We start from the raw sequence: 25,161 nt of genomic DNA, 5'->3' as shown, positions 1-25,161 counted from the left end.
AGTTCTGCCGCTCAGCTGCGCCCGCTCGCTGCCAAGTCGGCCTCGCTGGAAATTGTGGCAATAAATACTATGACAACTTTAAATGCCTTTAAAAAACACAACGAAGGCGGGGGAGGGGGTCATCGGTCCGCCACCATGCCGTCGCTGAGGGCTGATGGGTGGCCATGGCCTGCCATCACTATAGATAGCAATAATGGTATTGTCAGAGGGAACGCAGCATGGCGGGTTCAAGTCCCCTATGGGACAGAAAAAACGTAAAAAATAAAAATCATAATAAAAATGCTAAAAAAAAACTTTTGCGCACATTGCCCGCTTTGTTTGAAAAAAAAAAAGGAAAAGTGAGAAGCCCCAGGTTTGGTAATGTTGCATCCGTAACATTCGGCGCAGTAAGTCGAACACGTTTTACCCTGCACAGCGAATGCTACGGAGAGAAAAAAAGACTGAAGGCTTCTTATGGTCAGTTCAAAAAACACAAAATAAAATGGATCCAAAAAGCCGAATGTACCCCAAAATTATACCAATAAGAACTACAGCCCATGACGCAAACAGCGAGCCCTCCGGAGCGCCGTCCGTGGGAAATGAGAAACGTTCTAGGACTGTGAACGCGGCAATGCAAAAAAATACATATTTCCCCCAAAAAAGGAGTTTTTATTGAGCAAAAGTGGAAAAACCTAAAAAAAAATCTTATTTTGATGTCGGAATCGTTACAACTTGCAGAAAAAAACGTATCTTGTTATTTATGCTGCGCGATTAATGCTGTAAGAGAAAAACCAACAGTGGCAGATGATGAGGCTCAGCCCCACGGACGGATTGTCGCTGCGGAAATCGCGCCGGCTCGCTGGCAAAGACTCCCGCCGCGGATCTGGAGTGGTGAGTATGGGGTCCCTGGGGGCGCCGGGCCTGATTGCGCTGCGATATTCCGCAGTCAGCATGCCACCCGGCCGTGGGCAGGGGCCTTGGTGTTTATTTTTCTCCCTGCTCCAAAAAAATGAAAGTTCTACAATACATCATATGCACCCAAAAATGCTACCAACTGCAGCTCGCCGCACAATAACAGCCCCCGTCCGTCCGCCCGCCGCGCCAGAGAAATAAAGTTATGACTTTTCAAAAGTGGAAATAAAAATCCCAAAAAATGGTAACGTCCTTCAGGGTTAAGACGCCTTTGCATGGTGTACGGCCCTATATACCTCCCCTGCGGCGGCCATACTGTCTGCCCTCATACAGAACACAGAAGCTGCGCTGAAGGGTGAACTCTGGGAACATTAACCTGTGCATTGCCGAGTCTCCATCGCTGGCTTCGGGCAGCTCTCCTGGTTCTCATGGGATTGTACGATGAAGGTTCTCGATCGAGTTTGGCGGCCACTAGTTTCGAAGCTGCGTCCGTCGATGCAGGCCACCTGGCAGGAGCTCCACTGCGACCATTCTGTCAGATGACAGTCACCTGGAACACAAGCCCCCCGGGGGGATTAAAACGTGACACCCCTCGCTGCAGACGATCATGTAATAATAGACCGGGGATGTGACCCGCGCCCAGCTCTGGGGACGGACAAGAGCAGCAGATCGTCATGTATGGGGGAGCAGACACTTCATACACTACACTGTCCTGACAGAAGTATTGGCCCCCCGGCAGTCCGCTGCGGGCAGGTGATGTGTGAGCGTTAGGTATAAGACATCATGTCCCCTAGAAAAATACGACCCGCGCGGATTTCCACAGCAGATGCACTGCGGGCCACCATTAATTAGATTTTCTATGGTTTGAGGGGGATATTAACAATGAGGTCAGTGAAGCCCATCCGCACGCGATCCACAGTAGAAGGGGGCAGGCTGTAAAATCTGCAAATTAAATTAAATCACATCCGGGTGTTAAGTTCAAGTTAATTGACCGTGGGGACCAATGATTCCCTATGGGCAAATCTGACTGCAGATCTCACCCACAGAAAAACACATGGATTTGCGAATTCTATTTTTCTAGTGGACATGAGCCCTAAAGGAGAGGATCACACAGGAGACCCCAGTACAGAAACCATCAGATGTCACCAGGTGTAGAGCTGACAATGGGGTCTGGTGGGGGGATGTCACCAGGTGTAGAGCTGACAACGGGGTCTGGTGGGGGGATGTCGCCAGGTGTAGAGCTGACAACGGGGTCTGGTGGTGGGATGTCACCAGGTGTAGAGCTGACAACCGGGTCTGGTGGAGGGATGTCACCAGGTGTAGAGCTGACAACGGGGTCTGGTGGTGGGATGTCACCAGGTGTAGAGCTGACAACGGGGTCTGGCGGGGGGATGTGACCAGGTGTAGAGCGGACAACGGGGTCTGGTGGTGGGGGATGTCACCAGGTGTAGAGCTGACAATGGGGTCTGGTGGGGGGATGTCACCAGGTGTAGAGCTGACAACGGGGTCTGGTGGTGGGATGTCACCAGGTGTAGAGCTGACAATGGGGTCTGGTGGGGGGATGTCACCAGGTGTAGAGCTGACAACGGGGTCTGGTGGGGGATGTCACCAGGAGTAGAGCTCACAATGGGGTCTGATGGGTGGATGTCACCAGGTGTAGAGCTGACAATGGAGTCTGGTGGGGGGATGTCACCAGGTGTAGAGCTGACAACAGGGTCTGGTGGTGGTATGTCACCAGGTGTAGAGCTGACAACGGGGTCTGGTGGTGGGATGTCACCAGGTGTAGAGCTGACAACGGGGTCTGGTGGTGGGATGTCACCAGGTGTAGAGCTGACAACGGGGTCTGGTGGGGGGATGTCATCAGGTGTAGAGCTGACAACGGGGTCTGGTGGTGGGATGTCACCAGGTGTAGAGCTGACAACAGGGTCTGGTGGTGGGATGTCACCAGGTGTACAGCTAACAACGGGGTCTGGCGGGGGGATGTCACCAGGTGTAGAGCTGACAATGGGGTCTGGTGGGGGGATGTCACCAGGTGTAGAGCTGACAACGGGGTCTGGTGGTGGTGGGGATGTCACCAGGTATAGCGCTGACAACGGGGTCTGGTGGTGGGATGTCACCAGATGTAGAGCTGACAACAGGGTCTGGTGGTGGGATGTCACCAGGTGTAGAGCGGACAACGGGGTCTGGTGGTGGGATGTCACCAGGTGTAGAGCTGACAACGGGGTCTGGTGGGGGGATGTCACCAGGTGTAGAGCTGACAATGGGGTCTGGTGGTGGGATGTCACCAGGTGTAGAGCGGACAACGGGGTCTGGTGGTGGGGGATGTCACCAGGTGTAGAGCTGACAATGGGGTCTGGTGGGGGGATGTCACCAGGTGTAGAGCTGACAACGGGGTCTGGTGGTGGGGGATGTCACCAGGTGTAGAGCTGACAATGGGGTCTGGTGGGGGGATGTCACCAGGTGTAGAGCTGACAACGGGGTCTGGTGGTGGGATGTCACCAGGTGTAGAGCTGACAACAGGGTCTGGTTGAGGGATGTCACCAGGTGTAGAGCTGACAACGGGGTCTGGTGGTGGGATGTCACCAGGTGTAGAGCTGACAACGGGGTCTGGTGGTGGGATGTCACCAGGTGTAGAGCTGACAACGGGGTCTGGTGGGGGGATGTCACCAGGTGTAGAGCTGACAACGGGGTCTGGTGGTGGGATGTCACCAGGTGTAGAGCGGACAACGGTGTCTGGTGAGGGGATGTAACCAGGTGTAGAGCTGACAACAGGGTCTGGTGGGGGATGTCACCAGCAGTAGAGCTCACAATGGGGTCTGATGGGTGGATGTAACCAGGTGTAGAGCTGACAACAGGGTCTGGTGGGGGGATGTCACCAGGAGTAGAGCCGACAACGGGGTCTGGTGGTGGGATGTCACCAGATGTAGAGCTGACAATAGGGTCTAGTGGTGGGATGTCACCAGGTGTATAGCTGACAATGGGGTCTGGTGGTGGGATGTCACCAGGTGTAGAGCTGACAATAGGGTCTGGTGGGGGGATGTCACCAGGTGTAGAGCTGACAATGGGGTCTGGTGGGGGGATGTCACCAGGTGTAGAGCTGACAATGGGGTCTGGTAGTGGGATATCACCAGGTGTAGATCGGACAACAATGTCTGGTGGTGGGATGTCATCAGGTGTAGAGCTGACAATAGGGTCTGGCGGGGGGATGTCACCAGGTGTAGAGCTGACAACGGGGTCTGGTGGGGGGATGTCACCAGGTGTAGAGCTGGCAACAGGGTCTGGTGGGGGGATGTCACCAGGTGCAGAGCTGACAACAGGGTCTGGTGGTGGGATGTCACCAGGTGTACAGCTAACAACGGGGTCTGGCGGGGGGATGTCACCAGGTGTACAGCTAACAAAGGGGTCTGGCGGGGGGATGTCACCAGGTGTACAGCTAACAACGGGGTCTGGCGGGGGGATGTCACCAGGTGTAGAGCTGACAACGGGGTCTGGCGGGGGGATGTCACCAGGTGTACAGCTAACAACGGGGTCTGGCGGGGGGATGTCACCAGGTGTAGAGCTGACAATGGGGTCTGGTGGGGGGATGTCACCAGTTGTGTAGAGCTGACAACGGGGTCTGGTGGTGGTGGGGATGTCACCAGGTATAGCGCTGACAACGGGGTCTGGTGGTGGGATGTCACCAGATGTAGAGCTGACAACAGGGTCTGGTGGTGGGATGTCACCAGGTGTAGAGCTGACAACGGGGTCTGGTGGTGGGATGTCACCAGGTGTAGAGCTGACAACAGGGTCTGGTGGGGGGATGTCACCAGGTGCAGAGCTGACAACAGGGTCTGGTGGTGGGATGTCATCAGGTGTACAGCTAACAACGGGGTCTGGCGGGGGGATGTCACCAGGTGTACAGCTAACAACGGGGTCTGGCGGGGGGATGTCACCAGGTGTATAGCTATCAACGGGGTCTGGCGGGGGGATGTCACTAGGTGCACAGCTAACAACGGGGTCTGGCGGGGGGATGTCACCAGGTGTAGAGCTGACAATGGGGTCTGGTGGGGGGATGTCACCAGTTGTGTAGAGCTGACAACGGGGTCTGGTGGTGGTGGGGATGTCACCAGGTATAGCGCTGACAACGGGGTCTGGTGGTGGGATGTCACCAGATGTAGAGCTGACAACAGGGTCTGGTGGTGGGATGTCACCAGGTGTAGAGCTGACAACGGGGTCTGGTGGTGGGATGTCACCAGGTGTAGAGCTGACAACGGGGTCTGGTGGTGGGATGTCACCAGGTGTAGAGCTGACAACGGGGTCTGGTGGGGGGATGTCATCAGGTGTAGAGCTGACAACGGGGTCTGGTGGTGGGATGTCACCAGGTGTAGAGCTGACAACGGGGTCTGGTGGTGGGATGTCACCAGGTGTACAGCTAACAACGGGGTCTGGCGGGGGGATGTCACCAGGTGTAGAGCTGACAATGGGGTCTGGTGGGGGGATGTCACCAGTTATGTAGAGCTGACAACGGGGTCTGGTGGTGGTGGGGATGTCACCAGGTATAGGGCTGACAACGGGGTCTGGTGGTGGGATGTCACCAGATGTAGAGCTGACAACAGGGTCTGGTGGTGGGATGTCACCAGGTGTAGAGCTGACAATGGGGTCTGGTGGTGGGATGTCACCAGGTGTAGAGCGGACAACGGGGTCTGGTGGTGGGGGATGTCACCAGGTGTAGAGCTGACAATGGGGTATGGTGGGGGGATGTCACCAGGTGTAGAGCTGACAACGGGGTCTGGTGGTGGGATGTCACCAGGTGTAGAGCTGACAACAGGGTCTGGTTGAGGGATATCACCAGGTGTAGAGCTGACAACGGGGTCTGGTGGTGGGATGTCATCAGGTGTAGAGCTGACAACGGGGTCTGGTGGGGGGATGTCACCAGGTGTAGAGCTGACAACGGGGTCTGGTGGTGGGATGTCACCAGGTGTAGAGCGGACAACGGTGTCTGGTGGGGGGATGTAACCAGGTGTAGAGCTGACAACAGGGTCTGGTGGGGGATATCACCAGGAGTAGAGCTCACAATGGGGTCTGATGGGTGGATGTCACCAGGTGTAGAGCTGACAACAGGGTCTGGTGGGGGGATGTCACCAGGAGTAGAGCCGACAACGGGGTCTGGTGGTGGGATGTCACCAGGTGTAGACCTGACAATAGGGTCTAGTGGTGGGATGTCACCAGGTGTATAGCTGACAATGGGGTCTGGTGGTGGGATGTCACCAGGTGTAGAGCTGACAATAGGGTCTGGTGGGGGGATGTCACCAGGTGTAGAGCTGACAATGGGGTCTGGTGGGGGGATGTCACCAGGTGTAGAGCTGACAATGGGGTCTGGTAGTGGGATATCACCAGGTGTAGATCGGACAACAATGTCTGGTGGTGGGATGTCATCAGGTGTAGAGCTGACAATAGGGTCTGGCGGGGGGATGTCACCAGGTGTAGAGCTGACAACGGGGTCTGGTGGGGGGATGTCACCAGGTGTAGAGCTGACAACGGGGTCTGGTGGGGGGATGTCACCAGGTGTACAACTGACAATGGGGTCTGGTGGGGGGATTTTACCAGGTGTAGAGCTGACAATAAAAGTCGGTGGGGGACAGTCACCTGCTGGAAGGACTAGGACCATTGGTTATAGTGAAGTCCACCCTCACCATCAATGGGTACAGAGACATCCCGGACAATGTGGCATCACCTCCCCTGTGGTAATACTCCGGTACAGCTCCGTGTCTCCACCACCATGATGAGTGCCATATCATATGGCACGCAGGGTGGAGGAGCAGAACGTCTGCAGACTTCATTGGGCGTCCAAAGTCCAGATCTCAATCCCATCGAGCGGGATGAACTAGAACGCTGTATCCGTGCGCCCAACACACCCATCATCCCCCATAAATGTCTGAGGCTCCTCCAGGAATGCAGCCAAATCTCTCCACACATCTATGGTATCTGGTGGGAAGTGGCCTTGGAGGGGGACTGCAGTTATGAAGGGCAAAGGCGGCCAACATCAGAAAATGGGAATAAAATCCAACTTCATCCCTTTCTGTGTGCTTCCAATGTAATGTAATGTGTTTCACAATTCTATCTGGTAGCTATGTTGTGTTATGATAAGGTCAGGTTGGGACGGTACCTGGACACGGCACGTAGCAGGGCAGACTCAGCGCACTTTCCTCTCTTGGCAGTTGACCACAGAATTTTGGGTCTACCTGTAGCTTCAGCATGGAGGTTGTTGCGTTGTGCACCAGACATGTCAGGTTCCGGGTCTTAAGTCCTTCTCCACACTGACCGTTCTGCAAAGATCAACAGAGGTAATGATTGTCACCTGCTCAATGCTGCAGATCATTGGCGACATTGGGTGATCGGAGGAGCAATAGTTGCCCATGGTAACAAGGTTTTATGGGTCTGACAATCACCAACCTGTGACATGTGGCCCCTGGGGCAGACCGCAGGGTCCACTTCCACTGGTGCAAGATGGAGCCCAAATCGCCCCCTGCATGCCCTAGCATGGCCCAACACCCCTCACTGCTCCCGCTGACCACTTTTGACAGGTCAGCCACCTCTGTCCCCACCAGCCAACATGCAACTAACACACTTGGGGGTTACAAATCGCTTCAGGCATTCAAGGACGACTAATAAAAGTTTAAAGCTTTTTTCTAAGAAGGGTCAGCAATAGATAGAAACATACAGAAGAGAACAAAAAGAGAGAAAATAATAGAGAGGTAAGTCATGTACTCGGACCGCGCCGCTCACAATCCATACTCCGTGTCCACAACATCCTGGAACCGCTAATCTTTCTACAGTGTCTACGAGAGAATCCCCCATAACAGGTGTGATTGTAGAGCGGGCGCAGTAGGCGGCACCCCAAGAGCTGGCTGAGTCCTGTAGTTCCACTTGTATGCAGGGGATTCTGCTGCGAGACAAGACTATGATGGCGGCCGGTTATGTAAAAGTTACGCTATTATAACTTGTCTTCCAGACGTGTTTACAAGCGCATTTCGCTTCTTCCTCTGTGCCGTTAGTCCTCCACTTAAGTCCTTGCTGACACTTTGTCAATATCAGCGGTTCCAGGATGTTGTGGGTTCGTCACATTACACGTGTTCCGCTGACGGCTCGCAGGCGAACAAATTATAGTTGTTTACATTGTATTTTAGAATTTGTCATTAAATTGTGTTTTTATTCAAATATGATGGAGTGACGGAGTATGGATTGTGAGCGGTCCGGAGTATGTGATGACCAGGACAAAATTCGGAAATCTGACAATTGTCCCTTTAACATAGAATAAGTCCATAAGGCGGCCTGCACACGGCAGAGCCAGATACAGGAGCCCGCAGCAGAATCCGGCTCTGACCCTGTAGATTAAAGCCCAGGCATGAAAACACGTATGGGTTGCCACTAAGGGGTTAAATTGTATGAAGATACCGCAGAATTACACTTAATGTTCTTGTGTCTAAGTGTTGAACAACCGTTAGTAATTTGGTTAAATCCTTTCCAATCCACTGTCTGACGTCTGAAGACATTCTGATTGAAGGCTGTACAGCTTCCGATGTCAGAAGACATCCAGCAGGGTATTCTTACTGTATATTACTGGCCGCTCTGTTGTTGGAGGCCTCTCCAGCATGTCCAATACAGTGACTCCAGCAGCAGAATAGTGAGTGCAGCTCTGCAGTATAATACAGGATGTAACTCAGCATCAGTACAGGATAAGTAATGTATGTACACAGTGACTCCAGCAGCAGAATAGTGAGTGCAGCTCTGCAGTATAATACAGGATGTAACTCAGGAGCAGTACAGGATAAGTAATGTATGTACACAGTGACTCCACCAGCAGAATAGTGAGTACAGCTCTGCAGTATAATACAGGATGTAACTCAGGAGCAGTACAGGATAAGTAATGTATGTACACAGTGACTCCACCAGCAGAATAGTGAGTGCAGCTCTAGAGTATAATACAGGATGTAACTCAGGAGCAGTACAGGATAAGTAATGTATGTACACAGTGACTCCACCAGCAGAATAGTGAGTACAGCTCTGGGGTATAATACAGGATGTAAATCAGGATCAGTACAGGATAAGTAATGTATGTACACAGTGACTCCACCAGCAGAATAGTGAGTGCAGCTCTGGAGTATAATACAGGATGTAACTCAGGATCAGTACAGGATAAGTAATGTATGTACACAGTGACTCCACCAGCAGAATAGTGAGTGCAGCTCTGGAGTATAATACAGGATGTAACTCAGGAGCAGTGATGTATGTACACAGTGACTCCACTGTTTATGCAGAGGACTGCTATAAGCAGACAATAAAAGGTCGTGGGAGGATATACTCATTAGAACATCTTTATCTACAAGGAATCTAATCCCCACAGAACGCATCATTTTCTAGTAAAAAATCCCCAAGATTTGCTCAGACGGAGGATAATAACTCACTTTTTGGCCCCCCTGTGAGCGCAGTATTAATTCTATGGCTACTGCATAATATTGACTTTCCACAACCCTCCCTGAGATGTAAGACGTCGGCAGCATTTACATTTATTATTCTGACAAGTGTCAGAGGGAAAAAGTGGGGAAAAAAGGGAGACTCGTAAACGAGGAAGCAATTCATTATCCGTAAGAAACGGCAGGTTGGCCAATCTATATTCCGGCGGCGAGGAGCGATGTGAGGGGGGGGGGGGGGGGGGGAGGACACACGGAAACAAGAACAAAACCATTAAAATAATCCCGTTTGTAAAAATAGAAGCATTTTAGGACTAATGAGGCCTCAGAAGTTATTCTTAGCCGGATTCATTATTTCTACATTATCGCACACAATCCTTCGGCGTTCTACGGGAAGTTGTTACTTAGAGGGATTTAACTAACCAGCAGCAAGAAGAAAGGGGGATCATTAGGGGCTGCGCCCTCGCACAACACCGGCCAGCAAATGTAACAGACTATTGACTACATACAACTTCTAAGCCACAAAAGTGCCACTTATTAGCGAGTCTCTTACTATTCCGGCTCGCAGTAGCCGATATGTTTGAGATCAAGAATCAACGTATTAAAAATGGAAGTTATTAGCATTCCCCCCCAAGGGCAGGGGGGGGGGGGTGATACAGAAGGTACCAGGGGGAAGATGAGGCACAGGGGACACAGGCAGTATGGGAATTACATGTGGAAATCAGTTATTAGAAAGCAAACGGGGTGGGGCAGTAAGGAGGTGCAGGGGTAGAGGTTGTATGCCATAGGCAGGGTGGAAGGTGTGGGAAGCCCTAGGGAGGGTGGGGGAACTAGGTCAGGGAATTTGGCATGCCTCCCTGAAGAGGTGTGTTTTTAAGGCGCGTCTGAAGTTTCGTGCGTCGGGGATTGTCTAGATGCCTTGGGGTAGAGCATTCCATAGAATGGGTGCAGCTCTGGTGAAGTCCTGTAGGCGAGCATGTAAGGTTCGGATTAGGGGAGCCTCTAGTCTGAGTGTGTTAGCGGATTGGAGTGTGCGGGCTGGGTGATGTATGGTTAGGAGGGAAGCGATATACAGTGGAGTGTAGGCTGGGTGATGTGTGGACAGGAGGGAGGTGATGTATGGTGGCGCGGCGACATGGAGAGCTCTGTGGGTGAGGAGTGTGAATTGAGTTCTGTAGTGGATGGGCAGCCAATGCAGTGACTGGTATAGTGCAGAGGCATCTGAGAAGCGTCTGGTAAGAAGAGGAGTCTGGCTGCTGCGTTTAGTGTGGAGTGGACGGGGAGAGTCGGGTGCGGGGAGGCCGATGAATAGCGATTTGCAGTAGATCAGACTCCATGTCAAACGGCGGTGTCTGGAGCCCACCAGCAGAATTCATTCTGGGGACCACTGAACATTTACATGCAGGGGCGCCCCAAGCCTTAAAGGGGTTGTCCCGCGCCGAAACGTTTTTTTTTTTTTTCAATAGCCCCCCCGTTCGGTGCGAGACAAACCCGATGCAGGGGTTAAAAAAAAAAAAAAACGAATAGCACTTACCCGAATCCCCGCGCTCCGGTGACTTCTTACTTACCTTGTGAAGATGGCCGCCGGGATCTTCACCCTCGGTGGACCGCAGCTCTTTTGTGCGGTCCATTGCCGATTCCAGCCTCCTGATTGGCTGGAATCGGCACACGTGACGGGGCGGAGCTACGAGGAGCCGCTCTCCAGCACGAGCGGCCCCATTCAGAAGGGAGAAGACCGGACTGCGCAAGCGCGTCTAATCGGGAGATTAGACGCTGAAAATTAGAAGGCACCATGGAGACGAGGACGCTAGCAACGGAGCAGGTAAGTGAATAACTTCTGTATGGCTCATAATTAATGCACAATGTACATTACAAAGTGCATTATTATGGCCATACAGAAGTGTATACCCCCACTTTGTTTCGCGGGACAACCCCTTTAATGATACTTGAGGCAAAGTGTGGCGCGGCGCTGATAATACATCCGCTATACGATAAGATGGGGACAATTCTGAAAGCATTGATGTCTGAATTTTGGTGTTTAAACAACAAAAGTTTGTACAAGTCCCTCTTGCACAAATCTTTGTAGCTACCTCTCAGCCGGGCTCGCTACTTTTCTAAAGTGGGAGGGGCTTATCTGCTCATTGTTTTGTTTTTTTTTGCCTTCCTTTGGATCAACATGGGGGTGGGGGGGGGGGGGGTGGAAACAGGCTGAACTAGATGGACATTGTCTCTCTTCTGCCTAGCATACTATGTTACTATGTAAGTCATGGTGGTGCTGGACACATACAGAGATCGGTCATGCTTCTAGTCTTCGCTCTTGTACTATTGCTGCAAACCAAAAATTGCTCATGTCCACTAACTGCCTGAAAAGGACATCACACGATCGCACAGAGCTTGCATGTTCTCGGCTGTGTACTTCCAGCCGCACAGACCCCGATAGACTTCAGTATGTTCTGGACAGGTCTCCACACAACAGTTCACTGCTGCACCATGTGTGGAGGGGTAACGGCCCCAATGTAACATCTAGTAACACAACCTATTCTGAAGGCACATTACAGAGACCTGTGACCCCAATGTAGTGGCCCAGAACACCACCCTGGTCCCCTCCATAAATGTCATACATTGATCATCTTAACTTTTCCTCTTCCAGAATCGAAACCATGGATGGAAATAACCGACAAGCACCTGGCCAAAGGGGTGGACTTCTGCGGAGACGGGAAATACTACTACATCCTCTGGTCAGATCTTGGCTGCTACATACAATCACAGAAAACGGCCATTACTTACTGAGTAACGAGTGCATATAGATGCATCCTCTCACCATGCAGGTAGCAGACTACCAAATGGCTGCTACATAAGTTCAACCAACTTCACCCTTGAAGAAGATCTGGAGATCTTCAGCTTGCATCCTTCTTGTAGAGAAGGAGATCATTACCTTGCGCGTAGAAATGGCAAATTCTACATATGAGGATCCATAGTTGCTGCCCCCTTACCCCCTGCTGTGAACTAAACATAATGGTGTGTATATGGGGCATCGCTTATACTTGTATGTGCAGTAGCCCAGAGTTAGAGTGCATTTGTACTTGTCTCTGTAGTGTGTGTGTTTGTCATGTTGGTACTGTGTAATGTTGTAGACTGTGTGATGTTATGTGTATTGGTCCAGACAGTTCACTAAAAGGTTAATGTCTGATGTCTAGTGTTGTGCCAGTCTAGTCTGGTTATGTGTCTCGTCTTTCCTAACCTGCTGTGCATGCGTGACTGTGGAATGAGTCAGATGCTATGGGAAGGAGTAAAGTAGTAGAGGGGTAGTCGGGAGAAGGACATGAAAGGAGGTGGTTGGAGAGTAGAGATGCGATGGAGGAAGAGAGCCATGTGAGGAGACAGGAGGCCTGGAGCTTACCCGTGCCATATCCTGGGCGCCCTCCTGCAGTAATGGAATGCCTTTCTTTGGGAGAATGTGGGGAGCAGATCCTATTTTCCTGGAGTCGGCGGTGACGTGCCCATGGTTCCTCCATACATCTGCTCCAATAATGAGTGCATGTGAGAGAGACTGAGTAACCAGAGTTGGGGAGTGTCGATTTAATGAAGAAAAAAAACATTTTTGTGATGTGTGCCAAGTTAGCAATGGGAGCACTCCTGCAAAGGTCCGTCAGATAAATTAGACTGCGGATGTACAAAAGGAAAGAGTGACTACTGGATACAAACTAGTTAAGGGAAGGTTCTAAAAATAAGTATTTGCATCTTTATGCTTAAGACTGTTATGGACCTGCACAGTTTGATTTACAAGTAAAGAGAAAAACCGTGTGCCTCTGGTTTCGGAAAATCATTTCTTTGACTGTGGATTCTGTTATTTACATTGACCATTTGAAAGGGGCACTGGCGTCACGAAGACAACTATGTATTAAGCGGTTCCCCACACAGGGGTTGTTTATGGGTTCTATGAGCGGCTGGAACAACTACACTTTGGGCCTAGAAGGAGAAGATGGTAGAACCACCCATGACAGAGTAAGATTTCTACCCCACCATCTTCCCCAGCGCCAAGGTTAACACCGGGCCACCACCTATACGTTTGCCTATCTGATAATGTAGTGACTTGGACTGGCACTACAGGATAAAAGTACTTTACCTGCAAGTTAAGAGCAATTGTTTTAACTACCAGTTTATTTAACACAGTTTAGTTAGGCTGGAATTCATTTAATAAGAAGAGGGAGTCAGGAAACTAAAGAGTTAAGGTTGTTGAGGCACCATCGTAAATCAGTTAGTTAGCAGAGCTGCCACAGGCTGTGGAGTAAAAGTCGGGGTTCTGGTACATTTTCTATTGCACTTAGAAATTGATAAGTGTTAGAAGACAGAAGTGAGAGGGAGTAGGCAGTATGGAGTCAGACAGTGAAGATGTCACTCGGAGGGGAGAGGAGCTGAGATGGAAACGAGGGAGGAAGCTAAAGTAAAGATCCAGCTTCTTCCTTCTCCTCTGCCCTGCTGTAATTAGAGACACGTTATGTAAAATTTTGTCAGCTCTTTCCATATAGCTCTTCCTTAGCAGAGATGCTGCCCCCTCCAAGTTTGTTTATCCGTGTATAAAGTGTTAAACAGTATATATGCAAGTTGTATATGAAATTTCTAGTGTGTAAGAATAATGCAGACAACCACAAGCCTGAAAGTAAATGGTGTGTCTGTCATTTACCTACATATGTGTGTTAGTCTTATTTTGCTACCAAGTGCTCTTAATTCGGGCACTGGCGTCACGATCCCCTAACTCCATTAGTCTTCCAGATCCTGTTATATACCTTCAACGGTGCATGAGATTGAAAAGAGCGTGCTGCACTCATTGCCACCATGACAAGGGCTCCTCAGCCAAATCTTAGAAACCACTCAGAGAGTGCAGGCCCGCTTGTCGCCTGTTGCAAGATGCTTGTGTTTTGCCTCTATCCTGTGGACCAATAATACTCTTTGATGGTACGGCAAATAAAACTCACTATGCAGGAATGATCATTAGTGTCATCTCTCAGTTGTAGGTAATGGTTATTAACTTTCCAAATGACCTGTGTTTGACTGTCAGTGTGATAATGAGCAAAGATTCATATATATATATATATATATATATATATATATGATTTCTTTTGTTATTGTAGCTTTTGTCAGTGCAGGCCTCTTCTTTGGCATCACAAACAGGATCACCACTTCTGTGACCTTTTAGCGCAATTTAAAAAATTTAAAGGGCCAGCGTCCCTATTTTCAAAAAAAATCGCTCCAGTGGGACAAAATTCAATCCTCTTTATTCTAGAGTCTAAAAAAAAGCCCTTCAGCGTCTTGAAAATGTCAGATTCAGAGGAACAAGCAATCTCCAGCAGGCCAAGCTTCACTACTGCTATTCCAGTTACGTCTGCTATGATGCCTCTAAGTCTACCCTACTATCCGGGTGCCCCTTGGTTACCCTGCTGCAAAGGAGAATTACACAGCCTGAAAGAGTTCCGCAGCAAGATGGTCGCTGTGTTCAAACTGTATCCTCTAGCCGAAGAGCAGCAGGTAGAAATACTGATAGGACAGTTAGAGCAAGCAGGCACAAGAGAAGTTAAAACCTGGCCTAGGTCTCAGAAAAGAACTGTAGAGCAGATATTTGAGAGACTCCAAAATATTTTTGAAACCCGTACTGCTTAAGAAGTGGAAAAGCACTTTTTAATAGGAAGCAGCGCTCAGGGGAATCCCTCCGGGACTAAGCCCTATCTCTTTAGGAAGGAATGAAAGCCATAATTCATGCTCATCCCCAAGAAGCTGCCACTGCTGGCAAAATGCTACAGGAGCAATTTATTGAAGGGGTGATCTCTGAAGATCTCCGGAGGCAATTGAGAATGTTAGCAGTCCAATACGCAGATAGCAATTTCCTAGATTTCAAACAGTAAGCCATTTGTGTGGTGCGTACTGAACCTACAGCTACAGAGATACAGGCTCCTGACACCTGTGAAGATCTACTTGGAGAAGTCAGATCCCTACGATGCACCAAAATGCAAATTTCGTTCCAGACCACTCGTGTAACTGAATCTGAGAAGAATGAAGTTCCATGAAGCCAGCAAATAAAAACAATACAGAAACAACTGGCGGACATGGCGCAGGGTGTGGCGACTGTGTGAACGGATGGGGGAATTGAAGAGGCAGGTTTCCAGTTCCGCAATCCGGGATCATTTAGAAGCCCCACATCCGAATTCTCGTGAGCCTTCTTAGCCTCCTGCTGAAACATTCCAAAGAGATAGGACCAACTCTCCCTGGAGAAACCCAAATTGTTTCTGTATGCATTGCAGGCGTACAGGACACACCTCCATGAAATGCCCAAGTCTTAAAGGTCGTCCCCCGGGTCCATAGACCGCTGACGGTGGTGGGGAAAGAAAGTAGGTCCTTCTCAGAATAACCAGCAGTGGATGTTCAAATATGTTGGTCACTGCCCTGAAATCCTGATAACAGTAGAAGGCGCTCCCATTTCAGGACTCTTAGACACCGGTTCTCAAGTGACTACGATACGGAAGGCACTCTTCGAGCAATACTGAGATCCCGCGGTTCTCGTGCAACCCCCAGAACACTTCTTGGATCTTATTGTCACCAATGGCAAACCCCTAAAAGTAATAGGATATTGGGAACTTACTATCCTCGCAGGACAGACCGAGCTAGTACAGCAGGGTGTACTGGTGAGTGATGAAGAAGAGAGAAATGCCACGTCCATGATCCTGGGAATGAATGTGCTCAGAAATTGTTTTGGAGAAATGCTCAAAACTCTCCAGAGTCAAGTCTCCTCTGCTTCCCAAGCCCAACAAAGAGTGCTGAAGAAGACTATTAAGGTTCTTTCCGCCCAGCAGAAATTCACAAATCCCCAAGGAAGAGTGGGAAGAGTAAGGATCAAGGACTTAAGACCTGTTATCATACTGCCCGGCACAGAGATGCTGTTGTGGTGCCAGACCAGACTTGGTTTACAAGGAGAAGACTACCAGGTTCTTATTGAATCTATACACACCGAAGAGCACCCTTTTCTGATAGTGGCTAGAAGTCTGGCAACTGTTTCCGTGGGTCAAGTGCCTGTTAGTCCTCAATACAGCTGACACTGCCGTCACTCTAAAGAAATACTGTGCTGTAGCTCAAGTGCCCTTACTCCAGCCAGAGGATGTCCTAGACTCTGACCGTCTTACATTTCTACAAGCCTCTCAGCAGACAGAGGAGGCTTCTTCTTCCACTGAAATACCCTGGTGGTCTAACCTTCACGTGGGCACTTCTGAAACCCCCAAGAAACAACGAGAAGGACTACTTGATGTAGCTCAACAAAACTACACAGCCTTCAGCAAGCATGCCACAGACTTCGGACAAGTGAAACACACTCACACTATCCCACGAATGGTCATCCTCCCATCAAACAGAGATATCATCCTCTGAAAAAAGCTATGATTCAAGACATGAAAGATGCTAATGTGATGAGGGATAGCTATAGTCCATGGGCGGCTCCCTTAGTGTTAGTTAAGAGAAAGGATGGAGGAATCAGATTTTGCGTAGACTACTGTAAGCTCAACAACATCACCCATAAAGACGCATATCTGCTACCCTGAATCAAAGAAACCCTTACTGCTCTGGGCTCTGCTGCTTACTTTTCCACTCTTGATCTTACCAGCGGGTATTGGTAGGTTCCAATGGCAGAACTAGATCGTGGGAGGACTGCATTCACTACACCTATGGGTCTATTCGAGTTTAATTGCATGCCTAATTTTCCCTCCTTTCCAGGTTGTACAGCAGACAGTTTGTTAAATATGTGTACTGTATTTTATGCTAAAAATGTAAATGCATAATGTAACTTTTAGGGAGAAGTAGAATGTATAGACCCCACAGCAATTTGAGGCCTAAGGTTCCACCTTAGCTCAATTTATTTTCCCGGGGAAAATGAACAAACTTGTTCTTTAATATCAAGCTGTCAACCCAAACCAACCTTCTGCTCTAACTACCGGTTCATTTAACAAAGAGTAGTTATGCTGGACTTCATTTAATAAGAATAGGAGTCAGGAAACTAAAGAGTTCAGGTTGTTGAGGCACCATCGTAACTCAGTTAGTTAGCAGAGCTGTCACAGGCTGTGCAGAAAAGGAGGGGGTTCCGGTTCATTTTGTATTGCTGTAATGCATGCTTATAAAAATGGCCATTTATGTTCCTTCATCCTCCATTTTGTATTTTAAATACGAATAGCCATGAACATTCATGTGGACTTTAAACCTGTTTGGTGTATGAAGCTTTGATGTAACTGCGAAATGTTTGTATGTGACTTGTTAATTTTTTGTATAAGATAGAGGTCTAACATATTGGTTTTAGTTATCCAGAACAATGTTAATTGAATCAACTACAATTATACAGAACAATGTTAATTGTATTAACCACAGTTACCAAACAATGTTAATTGTATTAACTACAATTCTGTTTGTATAGATTTGTTTAAACTCTGTTTATATACATTGTATCCCCATGAATCTGTGGAGTCTGTTAATCCAGTTATATCATCATCCTTGTCTAGGGATTTGAGTCTTGTTGATTCTGAATCTTTCATCCATGAAGCTGGCTACTTCAGATTGTGGGGGGTCTCAGATTGATAACACTTTGTTCTGTTTAAAGCAAATATGCAATCTTAGGTCAGACTAGCTGATTAAGCTATTTTTCATAGTATATAAGGAGTTGGTCAGGTGGCATAAGGTTTGAGGTTTTCTGTTTGGACACAAGTTTGGGCATACCCACACAGTGTAAATCTCCAGGAGTTTCTCTCTACCTTTCACTGCCCCCTCTCTCTAGTGATAGACAGATGATGATGAAGGAAGGCTCCTACTGATGAGGATTGGTTTCGTCTTCGCTGTTACTTTCTCCAGCTGATGTTCAATAGACGAATACAGTTTGTATGTTGTGAGTATATTCAAGTGTAGTCTCTTGTAAGGTAAATTCTATCATTTGGTGAGTTATATAATTAACCTTTGTCTAGGAGAATCATTATACAATTGTAATCAATATCAGCTACTATTCTTAAATTCGTTTCATTATTGTCATTTTAGTAAATTGCTATATATCAACCCACTTGTACTTCTTAAAGCCGTATCCGACCTTGTTGCCTTTCCAGTTGTCAAAACAATTGCACACTTAGAAATTAATAACAGTGTTAGAAGATAGAAGTGAGAGGAAGTAGGCAGTATGGAGTCAGACAGTGAAGATGTCACTCGGAGGGGAGAGGAGCTGAGATGGACACGAGGGAGGAAGCTAAAGTAAAGTTCCAGCTTCTTCCTTCTCCTCTGCCCTTCTGTAATTAGAGACACGTTATGTAAAATTTTGTCAGCTCTTTCCATATAGCTCTTCCTTAGCAGAGATGCTGCCCCCTCCAGGTTTGTTTATCCGTGTATAAAGTGTTAAACAGTATATATGCAAGTTGTATATGAAATTTCTGGAGCATAAGAATAATGCAGACAACCACAAGCCTGAAAGTAAATGGTGTGCCTGTCACTGCGCCATCACGTGGTGATGTAATGTACGGCAGAAGATTTCTTTAGTGTATATAAGGAAGGAGTTCCTATACAGATGGATGCTTGAGAAAGGGGCATTGTTGTTCCGAAACGTGTTGCATCAAACCATGTTCAGATTATTTATTATGTATGGTTTGTTTCTTAGTCTGTGTGATGCTGTTACATGGATCTTCCACAAACTACCTACAGGGAGACACAGACTCTCCAGAGGTAATAACTAAACTGTCCCCCAGCAGGCAGAAATGGTACAGCCTCTTGTTAATGCTATGCTGATGCATTATGGGACTGATATGAGAAATCTGAGCATCAATATGGTGCCTAAAAGCAGGGGGCTTCACTTCAAGGATGTGACTGAACAGAGCCCTCCAGAGTGTGGCAGGCAATCGGGGATAGGGGAAAAGTTTGCTGGAGTGGATCTTTTAATAATGGCTTTTTAAAGGAGTAATCCTATAGAGAATACTGGGGTGGCTTTGCTTAGAGTGTCTTACACACTGGTAAGCAGCATACAGCATTGAGATGTGGGCATCTTTGGGCTTTCCGGGCCAAATAGAAAGGCTCCACATTGCTACAGGTTTAGGCTCGGACGGCAGTTTGTGTCTTATTCCTAGTAAATGCCATGTTTGGCGAGGAGCCGCGTCCACTAATGCTCCGCACTACCCACTCTAAACTGAACTCGCTGGATGATCACGTGGAATGTTCTCACATGTTACTCTAGTATGGCGCCTCCTGCTGATCACCGCACAGCAGTGCGCACATATGCTGAGCTCTGGTGGACAGGCTCAGGGGGTCTCCCCGCTTTCTTTGCAAAGGGATCCGCTACACTGCAGAGCAACCAATAGAAATGGCTTTCTGCACCACCAAGGAAGGGTGCCCTCTGCTGTACATGATATCATCCAACCAGGTGAGCTGCACATACCCAATTTACTGCCCCTCCTGTAGCTTACAAAGCGCTTCCAGGGGTGGGCTGAGAAGTCTATGGGTCCCTGCAGTCAGAGACAAACGAGCTCCTTCATACATGTGATACAACTTGAATTACACTTCTGGCACTTTCACCTCCAACAGGGAATAGACTTCTTGCTGCTTCAGCTCATATGGATCTCCCCTCCATTGTTAGTGCAAAGGTCACCTCTTCCCCTCCCTGCAGTGACATCAGCATGTAGGAGGCGCTGGCCGAGTATGTGCAGTCATGTCTATGGGTCTGATAAATACCCGAGCGGCTGCTGCTCATCTCCCCTGCCCCACAGAAAGTGAATGATGCGCTTGTGTGACCAGCACTCCATCCAGTCTCCTCCTCACTGTGGGGGCGCAGTAGCCTGACAGCGAGGAGGACGAGGGACCCCCTGATCTCAATCAGTGGGGGTCTCAGCAGTTAGTTCCTCGCTGGACTGTAAGGTATCCCCTATCCTGTGGATAACTTGTAATCCTGGTCTAAGTGGCCCCTGTGATGCTCGGGGCCCTCGCGCTGTGTACTCATGATACCAGCCATATATTCTAACAGCGCTGACCACAAGTCTGACCGCCACGTCTCATAAATCGCTCCAACCTCTGGTCCCCCGGAGGCCACGGGGGTGAGAAGAGTCACTGCTGATGTGAGATGCCTTGTATTTGGGAGGTTTCGTCTGCATCTAGCGGTGGGGACTGCGCCTGTTGCGACCGTTATGCGAAGCACATACTCTACGGCGAGCACGGAGCGTCTTGTGCGATCGGCCCCCGTGTGCTGTGTACAGCGGATGCAGAAATGTCCCCAGAAATAACATCTCTTCCAGAATCCATTATCTTGTTCTGACCAATCTGAGCCGCAGCTGGAGGAATTCCGGAACACCATAGAAGCAATTTAGATGTCGGTTGGGGAAAGGAACGTACAAGAAAGTAATCTCCATGATTCCTGACCGGCCGCCACAGGAGGCGGCCGCTTACAGGCTGAAGGTCACCCAAGGTCACGCCAAGTAATTGGCATACATAGAGCTACCATGGATTGAGCCAGCGGCCCGGGCACATGACAATGCTGCCACTTAACCCTTTCAGAAGGCAGACATTTTTCTTTCGTTTTCTCCTACCAACTTTCATTAGTTTTTGTTCTTCTGGTGACACGGCTGCCGAGGCTCCCTCTGCTGGAGGACAAGTTGTATTTCTCAACAGCACCAGACAATGGGCTGGAAAACTTAAAAATTGGTTGTGTGAAATGTGAAAACAGAAATGTAATTGGTCTTTGGTTGCATTGACCGTGCACCGACTCGTTATCTTCATTCTGTGGGTCCGTTCAGTTTCAGCCCATGGCTTCTAGTCTCTCCTTGTGCGGATGACAATAGGGCTGATCCCTCCGCACTGTAGTCTCTATTAGTACCACTTTGGAGTGCATGGGACTTTTTGAACTTTTTATAAAACATTTTCTTGGAGACAGGAAGACCAAACCCCCCTCAATCCTTGAGCCTGCCCTGTTAAATCCCCCTGCACATTTGCCGTATATGTAACAGATTAAAGGGGATTACCAGATTTAGAAAACCCCCTTTTCAAGTATCGGTGTGGTTAGAGGGGTATAAAGGACTGCAGGCCTGAGGCTACTTTGAGGCTTGTTGTAGTACAACTTTCCGACTATCAAGCTGCAGTCCGTCAAGGGGAATATTGTGAGTTGATCCAACCGAGTGCTCCAACGTGAACCGCAGCTGTCACTCAACAGTTAAAATTGGAAAGTCACGCTACAAGAAGTCTCCATGCAGCCGCAGCCTAAAGAGCGTTCCGTCCGCTGAAGGATATGGCAAGTCCTTGCATTACACAGACATTCCAATCATTTCAATAGTAACAGTGTAATACTCATCTTCTCCTGCGGAGGCACTGTAGGGAAGCTGAACACTCACAGATTTTAGCAGACTGCTGGGGTCTCTGCAGCAACACCCTACATAAACCAGCTTTATTCACAAAGGGCCCTTCTGAAAAAAAAGGGATTCTCCAAAGTGCACCCTGTCCTTACAGACATGGAGACACGGCAAGGATGCCTTGTGCAGGGTCACTAGATGGCATGAGATTGCGGTATGTGGACGTTACCATGTGACCAGAGCAGTGGGAGGAGCAAAAGAGACGAGGATTAGCGCATTTTATTCCATTTCCAGCTGCACCTGCAAGACGGTCCCCAGATTCTCGGATTGTCCCTCCAAACCGGGTGGTTGTGTGAACTCCGACCCTTACTTTTAACCCCTTAGATGTTGATCAATGTTGATTGTGGCATGCAAACGGTTCACAGAAGGAGGGCGCTCCGCCTGTAACATCATCAGCCCTGCCATTTGATCGCACAGTGTTGTTGGGTTGGCATGGCAACCGTGTGCCAGCCGATGGCGTCTGGGTCTGCCATGGGCTATGATCATTATTATTGCAGTACAGGAGTATTATTATAGCAATCATAGGATCGCAGGTTCAAGTCCCCTACAAGGACATAAAAATGTTAAAGAATAGAAAAAAAAATCATAAAAAATAGCAGCAAACCTTTTCTTGCACTTTTACTTTAATTAAAACAAACATTCATTTGGTATCGTCCCGTCCATGGCGAGCCGCACAATAGACGGAACACACTTGTTGTCCTGTGCCGCAAACGCTGTAAAAGTGAAACCAAGAAAAAAAAAACACATCATGCAAAAAACAACCTCCCCCCCCCCCCCCCCCCCCCCCGCGGTCCGTGCATGGAGGAAGAAAACCTTTGCAGAACTTTGAACGCAGCAATGCAAAAAAAACAAAAACATTTTCCCAAAATAAGGGTTATTATTGTTCAAAATTGTCAAAACAAAAAAGATATATAATTTTGGTGTCAGCCGAATTGTACTAATCCACAGGAAAAAACTGGCAGAGCTGATGTGCTTTTCTTCCCGCCTTCCAAAAAAAAATGTATAACATTCTACGATACATTAAATGGTGCCAGTAAAGCTACACCCCTCGCCCGGCTGCGGCAAAAGAAAAGCGCTTATGGCTTTGGAGTAGTGGAGGTGCAAATCCCCAAAATATCAGTGCGTCCCACCGCCCGCCACTAAGGGGTTAAGGAGGAAGCCTGGTATCTTGCGCCGTCTGCCCGCACTCATGTAGATGTATGACCCCCCGCTTCTAGTTAATCAACAAACCCTTCTGGGGAACTTCTGACTTATTAAAACTTTTCGCCTTTCATTCCAGGCAGCGCTATTTCTCGATGAAAGCCATAATGTTCATTGAAACGACATAAGTGCGCCTTGTAAGGCGAAGCAATCGCCGCGTCCAGCCGAGCGCAGCGCTGCGGTAAACCATAACAGAGTAAAAGCAAATAAAGGGACCTAATAAAACGAGCTCCTCGTAGAGATAAGAAAATACACCGTAAACCAGGAGGAAATAACCTCACAAATCCACCAGCGGGGCGTACCAACACCAAGACGGGGGAGGAAAGGGTTTTGTTCTTAAAGATCTGCCTTAGCGTGGGTTTGGGCTCCTGCAGATGGCAGTGCAGGCAACCAATGGCATCGCACCCGACGGTTACATAATTACCAGCTGGGCAGGGGGATTTGTACCAGCAATGTTAATAGCCAACGCTACACTCTGCACAGAGAAGTGCTTGGTTCCTGCAGGTACTGCACTCTCAGGGGAGGAGACGAGGGAGGAGTCAGAGTCTTCGAATGCCTGGCTGGTGGAAGGGGGTCACTAAGGTGGGCACTGTTACTAAATGGGGCCACAGAGAGGAGCTGTTAGTAGAAGGGATCACTATTACAAAGTTTGGAGAGGGGGTACTGTTCTTAAGTGGGGCTACAGAGGGGGCACTATTACTATGTGTGGGGGGGGGGGGGGGATACTGCCGAGAGGGGCAATGGTGTAGCCACAAGATGGGGGAGGGTGCAGAACAGGCTTATGGGCAGAAAAACTCTTCATAGTAGTTGGGGCCTAAACAGAGAAGAAAACCAAAAACAGATGATTCCAATCAGAAGAGACATTTGCTGAGGTCACTGGAGGTAACTGCACTGTAATCACTATCACTTACACCTATTATCTGGTGACTTCATTATGTAGTGGCACACTAGAGCTCAGCCGCTGCCTCTGAGCCACCATGTTATAAGAGCCGTCTTATAGAATGCATATAATTCTTATTTTTTTCGGAGGGGGCACAGAAGCCTGGGCGGGGCCAATTATGAATATTGTAATTGGAGCTCATGAATTCTATGTACCCCCTGACTACAGAAGGTCACGATAGATCCTGCCCAACCTATGCATTTTAATGAAGGCTTCAGTGGCCAGTGCCCCAATATGGGGGTGTCTGTAGCTGGCGGCTCATTACGAGACCATCACTAGCTGGCGACATAATACAGTAGGCATTGGCGGCTGGTGCCTTAGTACCAGGGGCCTCAGAGCAGAGCGCCGCGGTATAAGAATGGTCACAGCCAGGTGTCAGTTTGTTCAGATGTTTCCAAATGGAATTACAGATTAAAGAATCAGACGCATTGTGAAGCCACGCCCATTTATCTTAGATGGCATTTTTCATGAAAAAGGTAGCAACATTAATGGTGGCATAAAAATAATAATAATCTTTATTTGTATAGCGCCAACATATCCCGCAGCGCTTACATAGACAGGGGATACAGAAAGACAATACAAACATTACAGAACCACGGTTACATAGTAATCAGCTGATGGAGACAATAGGGGTGCGGGTCCTGCTCCAACGAGCTTACATACTACAAGTAATGGGGGATACAGAGGGTAAAGGGGCTGGAGATGTGCACGGTATGGCGGGGTGGAGATGTGCACGGTATGGCGGGGTGGAGATGTGCCCGGTATGGCGGGGTGGAGATGTGCACGGTATAGGGGGGTGGAGATGTGCCGGTATGGCGGGGTGGAGATGTGCCCGGTATGGCGGGGTGGAGATGTGCACGGTATGGCGGGGTGGAGATGTGCACGGTATGGCGGGGTGAGATGTGCACGTATGGCGAGGTGGAGACTGAGGGATGCTATACACAGACAATGGTCAGACATTTAGCCGTGTGACGGCAGAATCTGTATGACTGCAGGAGCGGTTTATGACGGCTAGCAGGGATTGCAGTCAGTAGGTCAGTGACCATGTTATCAGGCAGAGTACAGAGGGGTTTGTTTAGGGAATGCGGTATGCCTCCCTGAAGAGGGGCGTTTTTAGAGCATGCCTGAAGTTTTGAGGATGAGAGATACAATGTAGGGAGGCATGGTGCTGTGGATGACAGATACAATGTAGGGCAGCGCGGTGCTGTGGATGAGGGATACAATGTAGGGCGGCACAGTACTGTGAATGAGGGGTACAATGTAGGGCGGCGTGGTACTGTGGATGAGA

General features: G+C 48.9%; 1 protein-coding gene across 1 annotated transcript in view; it reads right to left on the bottom strand.

Moving 5' to 3' along the window:
- Positions 1–25,161, bottom strand: part of THSD7B (thrombospondin type 1 domain containing 7B) — a 543,321-nt gene that overhangs the window by 21,273 nt on the left and 496,887 nt on the right. Inside the window, exons 21-22 of the mRNA XM_066575161.1 lie at positions 7,037–7,196; positions 1,268–1,441 (exon numbers count right to left, since the gene is read on the bottom strand). Coding sequence (XP_066431258.1) covers positions 1,268–1,441; positions 7,037–7,196 — 334 coding nt within the window. The remainder of the gene's footprint in view (positions 1–1,267; positions 1,442–7,036; positions 7,197–25,161) is intronic.

The sequence above is a fragment of the Eleutherodactylus coqui genome, chromosome 8, assembly GCF_035609145.1.
Source record: "Eleutherodactylus coqui strain aEleCoq1 chromosome 8, aEleCoq1.hap1, whole genome shotgun sequence".
NCBI lineage: Eukaryota > Metazoa > Chordata > Amphibia > Anura > Eleutherodactylidae > Eleutherodactylus > Eleutherodactylus coqui.
Note: the sequence above shows the minus strand (reverse complement) of the source record. Positions and strands in the feature narration are given on the sequence as shown.